The 11,826-nt window shown below is 39.4% G+C and overlaps 1 protein-coding gene across 1 annotated transcript; it reads left to right on the forward strand.

Annotated features, from left to right (window-relative positions):
* Positions 1-3,968: 3,968 nt before the first annotated feature.
* Positions 3,969-7,249, forward strand: LOC139787170 (uncharacterized; the record flags this gene model as incomplete). The annotated part of the gene is made up of 6 exons (XM_071726266.1): positions 3,969-4,156; positions 6,010-6,236; positions 6,319-6,366; positions 6,433-6,543; positions 6,825-6,935; positions 7,013-7,249. Coding segments are annotated over exons 1-6 (922 nt in total), but the record flags the coding sequence as incomplete, so codon positions are not given.
* Between the last annotated feature and the right edge of the window lie 4,577 nt (positions 7,250-11,826).

An 11,826-nucleotide genomic window follows, 5' to 3' on the forward strand; every position in this document is an offset into this window, starting at 1 on the left:
AGAGAATGCCGGAAGCGCTCTACCCTCGTTCTGACTTGCTAGAGAGATGCGGGAATTCAGGATCGGTGCGGTCGGTCGGAGCGTTGATCGGGAAATCGCATTTAGCGTTAAAAACGCTCGTCTTTTATACCGGCGCGGCGGCGTTCCGCAGTGGCGGGGGTAGCGACGGCGATCGCGAGCGCCGGGATGGTGCGGCGGAACGGTCGGAAAATACGGCGTCCCGACGCCGCGATCGCGTTCGGCGGTCTTCGGTCGCGGTCGGCACCGCTCGGCGCGTCGAGGCGGTTGCCGCGGCAAGTCCGTTCGCGGGCTTCCTAACGCTACGATGAATGCTTTAAAATACGGTGGGCACACCGTGCCCGTTCCTCGCCCGGCGGATGGTCGGCTGGGCGGTCTCGGCGGGATGTTATGCCGGAACGATATATGGGGGTGCATCGTTACAACAGATTTAGAATTTATTGTCGATAATGATGATAAATGCGAAAGCATCTCTAATATAAAATCCAATGTTTTTGTTAAAGACGAAAATAAGTCGGATTCGGAAGAATCTAATTATTACGAACCAAATGATGAAGTACTTATTGTAGATAGAAACAAAGAAATATCCTCAAATGTTCAAATTATAGCTCCAGGACAAGATAAATATCCTGTCCCATGGCATATGATAGAAAATATCGATGAATTGTGTTTTCCAAAAATTTTTGGTGGAGAAATTTTAGATAAGAAAAATAAATTAACCTACTCTGAAAGAATCAAATTTGAAGCGAGGCACAGAGATAGAAGATCTTGTCGTCCTACAAGAATTTTATTTATGGCTAAACAAAAATTGTGTTGTGTGATGTTAACTGATTCGTGTTGCGCCGAGTGAGAATAGAGATTAGGTATGGCAATAGTTGACAAGGTAGATCGCAAGGACGACAGGAACGTAGAACGCAAGGATGAAAGGCGCGCAGATCACAGGAACGTAGAACGCAAGGATGAATGGCGCGCAGAACAAGGATGTCTAACGCGCAGATCACAGGAACGTAGAACGCAAGGATGAATGGCGCGCAGAACAAGGATGTCTAACGTGCAGATCGCAGGTATATCAGGAACGTAGAACGCAAGGATGAATGGTGCACAGATGATCTCGTTGAGCTGAGCGGTTATCAAGGAAATAGCGGTAATCTCAAAAGCGGTGTATCAAATAGTCGCGGGTATCAACAGAATAGCGTAAGTCAATGGTCGCAGTTCTCAGATCAGAGTAGCGTATGTCAACAGTTCTTCGAAATCTCGCATACAGCCTCGTGCTGTTCGTCACCACGTAAAAGGCCTGAATTCTTAGCTAACCCCGCGGTAATCCTGGCTGATCGCAAAGCCCTCGCGGTAATCTCGCAACATCGTGTTGCCACGCATTGCATCAACTTCGTGTTGATCGCAAAGCCCTCGCGGTAATCTCGCAACATCGTGTTGCCACGCATTGCATCAACTTCATGTTGATCGCAAAGCCCTCGCGGTAATCTCGCAACATCGTGTTGCCACGCATTGCATCAACTTCGTGTTGATCGCAAAGCCCTCGCGGTAATCTCGCACATCGTGTTGCCACGCATTGCATCAACTTTGTGTTGATCGCAAAGCCCTCGTGTGTGAATCTGCGGATATCTCGTTCGAAGCGAATCTCCGTTCTTCTCACAACCTTCTCGTCAGTATACGCAAGGAAACTCGAATTACCGTGAACAGCGCCGGGATAAACATGTAACATTCGCAAGAGATAATTAACTCACGTTCGTTCGCATATGAAAATACTCGTATATGGTGAACTTCACGCAATGAAAAATAACGCAATCGCCTGCATAGAAACAATGTCAAAAAGAAATAATGCACGTACGCATAGGGAACATACCGGGTCACTCATACATGAAATTAAACATTACAACGCGGATATCGTATTGAGAGATAAAGCAATGTAGAACACTTCACGCAGATGTGTAACGAATAAAATGGCGAAAATGACCGCACAAAACTGCACATAATACCGCGATTAATAATTCGAATGAACAATATCACAACCGGCTACGGATACGCGCAATGAGAAGAAACTGAGATCGTGCGCGCGAATATTTAGCACCACATCGACCACGTAGCCGACGTAGCCGCGCGGTAAATAATTGCAGGACCGCCGCATAACCGTCACTCGAATCACCGCAGCAATCGGATCGAGCAAATCAAACCTGAGGCTCCTCTCGAGGTCGGAAGCAACGATGCTAGAACTCTTGGGCGTCTCGATGTCACATCAGTTAGGAGTAATTAGGCAGGATGTAAAAGTCGGGGGGTCAGAGCGTCCCGTCCGGCTCCGTCGATCCCCGCCGCCACGGTTCCGTTGAAACTCCGTCCTCCGCTCGATGATTCCAAAAGCGTCTCCTCGCTCCGGGATGCGAACAGCACAATAAACGTCACGCGCACTCAATCTGTATCGCCTCACTCCCTTTTCTTTTTCGATGTCGATTCCAAAAACTCGCGAGAACGAACACGATCAGGAAACTCAAGAAGAAGATGACGAATAATAAACAAAAACGGTTGCTAGGGCCGATGCTTCACCGTTGTTGCGCTCGCTGACCGTCGCGCTCTCCCCGATCGCGCTCGCGATGTCTAAGCCGATATTACGGCGCTTGTTTTCAAATCGTCGCTGGCGATGATTTCGAAACAAATTGGAAAAGTCAATAATGTCAAATATAAATATTTGTTTAAGGAGAGTAAAAAGAAATGATAACCTAACAGCTGATAAAATTAAAGATGCGAATTTTATAAATGATTCCATACGTCATAACGATGGATACAAATTTATGAAACAGATAAGATCATCACCATCTTATTGGGAAAGCAAGAAAAAACATTTAATGAGTATGATAAGACAATGTGGGGTTCCTACATTTTTTCTGACACTATCCGCATGTGAACTAAAAAACACTGATTTATTGAAAATTTTATACACATTAAGTGAAAATAAAACCATCAAAACATCCCAGGTAGCAAGCACTCGTCATTTTGACGTCAATATTTGGTCATAATTGGTTAGTAACGTCATTCGTCGATTAAGTGACGTATATTTAACGTCATGTTTTAATACGTCAAAAAGACTTTGTAAAATGACATTATACAGACGTTTAATTGACTACGTATTGTAGAAAAATTTTTCTTTTCCGGATAAAATGTCCTTAACGTCAATAATACGTCATTAAGACATCTTAGTCGTCATCCTACTCTGCAGGTATAAATATTCAATATTTTTTATATATCCTATAATAAATCATATTTAATTATATTTATTATACCCTAATAAATTATATTCCTGTTCCAAATATATACTCCACTGTACGCAAAGCCTCGTTGAGACGATATAGCAGAGCTCAGTTAGCGCTCAAAATGATTATCTTATTTATTACGATCGATTGATTTCACTTAAATCTGGGGAAGAACCAAAGGCAAGAATATTAATCATTTAAAGAATTACAGAACGCAGCCTATTTGTTTCGAATTGTTTCATCCAGTATTGGCGCGAAAGCAAGCAAACAAAAAACAAAACACAATTCGATTCGACAAAGAGAGACGAGCGGTCTTTCTTTACCTAACCTATAATCTCTTCCTGTTTCGCGCGAGCGGTAACGTGCTGGTGCGAGCAATACATGGTGGTTATTCGTGCTACCGCTTAATTCGCACACTGTGTAAATTGTATACAGACAATATATTGCAATCTGTATAATCTGTAATTAGTCCTGACTGTATGAGTTTTGGTGAGTTATATTTCGTTTGTACTTTTCCATCACTAAAACATGTACGAGATCTTCTGTTTATTGCATGTACGTGTAAAAAAAGTATATTTTACAACAATATGTGTTATCAAGTATAATTGTATTCTTGATGGAACAGTCTTGTGTTCGCGGAGATTTCATTATCAGTATATTAACTTTATTAGATGTACAAAATAGAATATGTTTACGGTGATTCAGTTTGATGAAAAATGCGGCGCAAACTTGGCCGTTGTCAGCAGTACTTGGCTGACGCCTCGTAAAAGAGAAGTTTTCTGGCCACCATACAAAAATACAAATAGTTATAACAAGGCATTAAAAAAGCATGAAGAACCTAATCAAGAGAAATGGACATTGTCCCAGGTAGCAAGGTGACGTTAATATGACGTCAATAATTCGTCATTTTTTGGGTACGACGTCATTTTACCAACTTAAGACGTATAAATGTCGTGACTTTTTTGACGAAATAATAACTAATCGTAGAATGACCTCATTATAACGTACCATTGACGTCATTTGTATAACCATAAAAACACTTCGACAATTTAACCAAACTATAACGTCCAAGTAACGTTAGATTAGTGCCCATTTAATGACGTTAGTTATTTATCCATTGTACGACGTATCTGAGACGTCAGAATTTCGACCAATAAAAGACGTTAGTTAAATCACTTTAATACGACGTTCCTGGTTCGTCAAATTGTAGACCAATAAATGATGTTAGTTAACTGACGTTAACACGACGTACCTGAGACGTCAGAATTTCGACCAATAAAAGACGTTAGTTAAATCGCTTTAATACGACGTTCCTGGTTCGTCAGATTATAGACCAATAAATGATGTTAGTTAACTGACGTTAATATGACGTACCTGAGACGTCAGACTTTAGACTAATAAGGGCCGGTTGCTCCAACCTGTTGGCAAACTAACTAATAGTTAAATCATATATATGTCTTCGTTTTTCCTTCTAATTAAACAAAGATAGACATATGATTTAACTATTAGTTAGTTTACCAATAGGTTGGAACAACCGGCTTTAAAAGATGTTAGTTAACTGACGTTAATACGACGTACCTGAGACGTCAGACTTTAGACTAATAAAAGATGTTAATTAACTGACGTTAACACGACGTACCTGAGACGTCAGACTTTAGACTAATAAAAAATGTTAGTTAACTGACTTTAACACGACGTACCTGAGACGTCAGACTTTAGACTAATAAAAGACGTTAGTTGACTGACTTTAACACGATGTATCTGGTTCGTCAGTTTGTAGACCAGTACCCAACCCAAGGAGCAAAGTGACGTCAGAAGACGACATCGACATAATGACGTCTATTTTTAGTCATTTTTGGTCTATGACGTCGGCGACTAATAATAATGGACGTTTATAAGACAATAATAACTATTTCATGCAGTGTTATAGCTATCAAGAAGATATCATTACAAGATTTTTGAACACTTTAAAGATGTACTTGTTATAGACAAGTACAGTTACTAAGGAAGCATCAGGGTCAGAAGATCGTCACTGTTCACTGGATCATCGAAGTCAAGCAACACGGGCGCGGTACTGTACTAGGATGGGTGACCGCCTTGAGAGAGCGGGGCTATATGCACATGATACGTAAAGAAACAGTTAAAAAGCGTTTTTTTTCATAGATAAAGAAGAAAAACGTTTTTTAATAAACGTTTATCAAGTGGACATTTTAACATTTTAATTTCATAAAAAATAATGTAGATTAAAAAGTTGTCGTCTATTTGACGACATTTTATGGTCAGTCTTGTGACTGCCATTCCAAGATGACGTCCAAATGTTCAAAATCTGACGTACTTTTATTTCGTCCCGGCGACGTCATTAATTACGTATTAGTGACGTCAATATATGACGTCACGGAGATGAGACAAAAGTACGTCATTTTTACGGCACTTTGACGTCATTTCATAACGTCGCAATCGTCAGAACATGACCAAAAAATGACGTTAAATAGACGTCACCTTGCTACCTGGGGTATGGAGTACAAAAAATTTTTTATGAAACAAGTAAGTTTAACTAATTATTTATCTCTATTACACACACACACAATTCATTTACATCTTCTATTTCTACATGTATATATTTGGAGACATTATATTTAACGCGCTTATGCAAAGTATACAAATCTTCAATAAATATTAATACATATATTTAATTAAGGCAATATGACTCGTCCTTTTTAACTAACAGTATTTTATATTTTGTAGCTAATATAGACGTAGCACATAAGAAAGCTAAAGAGGCAGAAATTACGAGTGATTTAAATACAGATTTAGAAAGTGATACAATTAAGAGAAAACGGCGTCCTCCACGGCGTTTATACGATGATAATAATAATTCTGATGATTCAACCGAGGAAAGTTGTGCAATTTCCAAGTTTGATCGACCACCTCCAATAAAAAAGAATTTTTTAAATCGTTAGTTATATCTTGTACAATAACGTATAAAATATACCTGTTTAGAATTTATTTTTACCTAATTTTTATATTGAATTTCCAGGTTCTTCTGAGAATAATGTTTCGACATTAAATATACTGAATGAAGAAGGTAAAATATATGAAATTTCTGTAATATATTAGAAAAGTGTTTAATTATATCTGGTCATAATTGCAGATTCCTCTGAATGTGGTAATAACATACCGTCGAATTCTCGGTCGAATTCAACATCTCGGTCGAATTCAACGTTAAACAGGATATTGAATAATAATGAACTGAATGAAAAAGGTAAAATAAGATATCTTATTTTACATTGAATTTCCAGGTTCTTTTGAGAATAATGGGTGCGTTTAGGTAAGACACCGCTACTGTAGCGCTACACGAATGCGTACCAGCCATTGGCTGTTCATGGTAGCGCTACCGGTATATTCGTGTAGCGCTACGGTAGCGGTGTCTTACCTAAACGCACCCAATGTTTCGACATTAAATATACTGAATGAAGAAAGTAAAACATGAAATTTCTGTAATATATTAGAAAAGTGTTTAATTATATCTAGTAATAATTGCAGATTCCTCTGAATGTGGTAATAACATACCGTCGAATTCTCGGTCGAATTCAACACCTTGGTCGAATTTAACATTAAACAGAATATTGAATAATAATGAACTGGATGAAAAAGGTAAAATAAGATATCTTACATTGTATTCATAATACAGTTATTGAGTTATGCATATTTTATTTGTGTTCCTCTTTTAGCACTAAACAAAAAAATAGTAGATACTCTTATCACTATTAAAGAACAAAATAATCAGATATTAGCTTATATTAGAAAAGCTCCTCAAGCAAAAGGTGCTGTCATTTTTTCTGTGCCGGAAAATTTACCTGTTAATCTACCATTACAAACAGATGAAAGTGTAGATCTCTTGGAAACGTTCATTACAGATCATGATAATTCACATAATTTGATAAATATATGCAAAATATGTTTATATTGTATAATGGAAATAATTTAAATATTATGATTTTTATGGGAAATATTGCACTAAATATTTGATAAAATAATGTCTAATAATGTTTCAAGAAAATAGAATTGCAAAAATGCAAGAAAGGAATTTCCTTCTGAAGGTTTTACATTTTAACTGTAACGATGCACCCCCAAATATGCATCGTTCCGGCATAACATCCCGCCGAGACCGCCCGGCCGACCATCCGCCGGGCGAGGAACGGGCACGGTGTGCCCACCGTATTTTAAAGCATTCATCGTAGCGTTAGGAAGCCCGCGAACGGACTTGCCGCGGCAACCGCCTCGACGCGCCGAGCGGTGCCGACCGCGACCGAAGACCGCCGAACGCGATCGCGGCGTCGGAACGCCGTATTTTCCGACCGTTCCGCCGCACCATCCCGGCGCTCGCGATCGCCGTCGCTACCCCCGCCACTGCGGAACGCCGCCGCGCGAGTATAAAAGACGAGCGTTTTTAACGCTAAATGCGATTTCCCGATCAACGCTCCGACCGACCGCACCGATCCTGAATTCCCGCATCTCTCTAGCAAGTCAGAACGAGGGTAGAGCGCCTCCGGCATTCTCTGTCTTCGCCGAGTGATTCTCGATCGACGGCCGGCTTCCTTCCACCGCGCACCCGCTAGTCCGAACGAAGGTAGAGCGCCCCCGGCATTCTCTGTCTTCGCCGAGTGATTCTCGTCAGACGACCGGCGCTCCTACACCACGCGCCCGCTAGTCAGGACGAAGGTAGAGAGCCTCTGGCGTACTCTATCTTCACCGAGCGCTTCTCGGTACCCGACCGGCGTCCCCGCGCACGAAGTATCCGAACGGGAGCAGAGCGCTTCTCTGCCTCCACCGAGCGCTTCTCACCGGATACGCCCGCCACCGAACGCACCGAATTGCAGCGATCTCGCCGCCGTATCCGCGCCCGTGCGCCCCGCGCCTGGCCTCGCACCACCCGTCACACGCCGATCGCCCGTCACGATCGTCACCCGCGTGCATTTCCGCGCGCACCGCGTGCGCCCCGACTCTGCCCTTAGGAAAATTTACTTAAAGTTTTTTAAAGTTACTTAAAGTATTTTAAAGTATTACAAAGTATACTAGCCGTAATAATAGTATACTAATAGTATAATAGTAGACTAATAGTATACTGACAGCCGAGCGTAAAGTTTTCTTTAAGTTATTAACCTCAATAAAAACTTTATAAGCAAGTCGCAAATATACTTTAAATTTACTTTTAACAAACGTAATACTTATAAATACAGGGTGTCACTGAATGTTTGGTACTTTTCTCATATTTAGATAGAGCGAGCCAAACTGAGTCGAAAAGTCATGTACCATTTTGCAATTTTCGCAATAGTTGATGAGTTATTAATGATTAAAAATCGCCGTATTAGCCCGGCCCACCGCCAAATCCAAGCGCGCGGCGAGATGCGGCCGCCCCGCGGTCGGCGCGCGGGCAGTTGTTTTCTACAAGCGGCGATGATTACGCACGAGCGGCGCGTAACGCCGGGCCCCCGTCCTGAGCGATGATAGTTTCTCGCTTTTTTAAATAGAAATAAAATTTTCTAACAACATAGAAAAATTTTTTGTGCGTACGTATGTACATACGTGTGTACATGCATACACACAGGAACATATCAATTGTACTGCTTAAAAAAGCGATTACTCAATTTACTTTTTTTCTTTTATTAAGTAACGGTTGTCTTTAAGAAAGAATATTTTCTTGATGATAGTCTTAAAATGTACAAATTTTAGAAAGAGTCTTTATCATGTACTCGAAAGAAGAATTTATACTCCTTCAAAGAACATAATAAAATTTTATCAAAGAAAAGTCAAAATAATAAATAAAGTAATATGAGGACCCTCGAGATTAAAATAGGAGAAGTCAAGGCTATGAGGGTCAGACGCAGATCACAGTGCGTAATATCAGAAATAACTGATTTATTCGTCGTTTTGATACATTACATCGATCCGTACGTTTCGGCTCAGTTTTGAGCCATCTTCAGCGGTAGTTACAGAAATTAAGTTACACACTCCGTACCGTATGGTGAGTATACTGATTCAAAGTATCAGAAAAATAGACCAATTGATCCATATCTGTAAATTTGTTCAATTAATGTTGAGATATTAAAAAGATCCCTTAGGAAACTCACCATTCGGTCTGAAAAACGTGGAATACAGATCCATGTACATAATAAATACTCTCTGCGAGAAGACTTGACGATCTTATCGACACGACACATGCACAGCAATGATATGAAAGGTCTTGCAAGAAGAGGCATGTCGTAGGTCAACACACCGGCGAGGATTATAACAAAGCACGATTTGACACCGTCACAATATTACATGTACCAATAGTAAAACCCCGATTTGCCAACGACCAAAGTTCATGAGCATGGATTACAATTTGCTCAAAACCGTGACATATGCATGATGCAAAAAATCCGTGTCATTTTGAGACGGTGTCAAATCGTGCTTTGTTATAATCCTCGCCGGTGTGTTGACCTACGACATGTCTCTTCTTGCAAGACCTTTCATATCATTGTCGTGTCGACAAGATCGTCAAGTCTTCTCGCAGAGAGTATTCATTATGTAAATGGCTCTGTATTCCACGTTTTTCAGACCGAATGGTGAGTTTTCTAAGGGATCTTTTTAATATCTCAATATTAATTGAATAAATTTAAAGATATGGATCAATTGGTCAATGTTTCTGATACTTTGAATCAGTAAACTACTCACCATACGGTACGGAGAACGTGTAACTTAACTTCTGTAACTACCGCTGAAGATGGCTCAAAGCTGAGCCAAAACGTACGGATCGATGTAATGTATCAAAACGACGAATAAATCAGTTATTTCTGATATTACGCACTGTGATCTGCGTCTGACCCTCATAGCCTTGACTTCTCCTATCAAAATAATTAGCAAATCAAATTTTTGTTTTAATTTTATATGCTTAACTGAAGAACTGAATAATTAGAATTTAGAATATTATTTAGTTTAAGTAATATTATCAAGAAAACATTCTTTGTAAAGATCATCGTTACTTAAAAGAAGAGAAAACTGAGTAATTGGTTTTCTTAGCACTAGAATGATAATTTTTTGCGTGTGCGTATACGGCACGCCGTTTTGCTATTTAATACCATCATAAAATTCTACCAAATTAAATTGATACTCAAAGAAAAAAAATTATTATTATGTCTAGACATACTTATAATTCATCGAATTATTAATAAGCTATAATTGAAAATGCAGAATTAAAATTATGTCTAGACAAAATATTAATTCCAAATTAGTTTATGTTATGCTTAAAAAAAGGAAGAGAAAAAAAATAATTATTTTTTCTTTCTGTGGCAAGAAAATGATAGAGCGCTATCATTTCCACACACCACCTTGCGGCAGATAGCATGGCGCATTTTTTTAAGTGCAATGGTACCCCCAGTAGGTCTAATCCACTTTGCATTAAAATATTCTCATATTTTAATGCAAGAACTGTTTGAAGTGCCTTTTTCCAAATGATTAGGCCACCTCGACCCATCCATCTGTCTGGATATCGCGCGTCTAAAACATTTCGCGCCTTTCGCGAAAAATCCGCAGAGCCCCATCGTAACTGGAAAATGCGCATTTTTCGCGACAGGCGCGAAATGTTTTAGACGCGCGATATCTGGACAGATGGATGGGTCGAAGTGGCACAATCATTTGGCCGGCGCGGTCGCCGGATATTAACGTGCTCGACTATTTCGTTTGGGGTTACATGAAAGATTTAGTCGAGTACACCGGCGTGGTGGTACAGAAACTGAGGTACGAGAAGAAATTCTCGCAGCTTTCGATACCATCACGCCGGAAATGGCGCACCGCGCGACGCGCAATATTAATCGAAGGGCCGAACTCTGTATACGAGAACGAGGAAGGCACTTCGAACAGTTCTTTCATTAAAATATGAGAATATTTTAATACAAAGTGGATTAGACCTACTAAGAATACAACTTAAAAAAATACACCATGCTATCTGCCGCAAGGTAGTGTGTGGAAATGATAGCGCTCTATCATTTTCTTGCCACAGAAAGAAAAAATAATTATTTTTTGGCTCGCGATCTTATATCGCGATTGCTATTTATGTCCGCAAAATTCACACGCAAAAAATATTATTCTAGTGCTAAGAAAACCAATTTCTCTATTTTAGTTCTCTTTTTTTAAGTAATCTTTTTTAAGTAACTGTTTACTCTCTTTACTTAAAACAAGTAATATTCTGAATTCAAATTGTTTAATTCTTCAATTAAGATTATAAAATTAAAACAAAAATTCGATTTGCTTATTATTTTGACTTTTCTTTGATAAAATTTTATAATGTTCTTTGAAAGAGTATAAATTCTTTTTTCCAGTACATGATAAAGACTTTTTCTATTTGTGATGAATACATTTTAAGATTATTATCAAGAAAATATTCTTTCTTAAAGAACCCCGTTACTTACCAAAAGAAAAAAAGTAATTCCAGAATTACAATTGTGTACATAATAGAAATTCAAGTATTTAAATTGCGTACATAAGTAAATTCGGGAATTACAAT

Source organism: Temnothorax nylanderi, unplaced genomic scaffold (assembly GCF_030848795.1).
Source record: "Temnothorax nylanderi isolate EJ_2023f unplaced genomic scaffold, tnyl_v1.0 TNYL_tig1310_pilon, whole genome shotgun sequence".
NCBI lineage: Eukaryota > Metazoa > Arthropoda > Insecta > Hymenoptera > Formicidae > Temnothorax > Temnothorax nylanderi.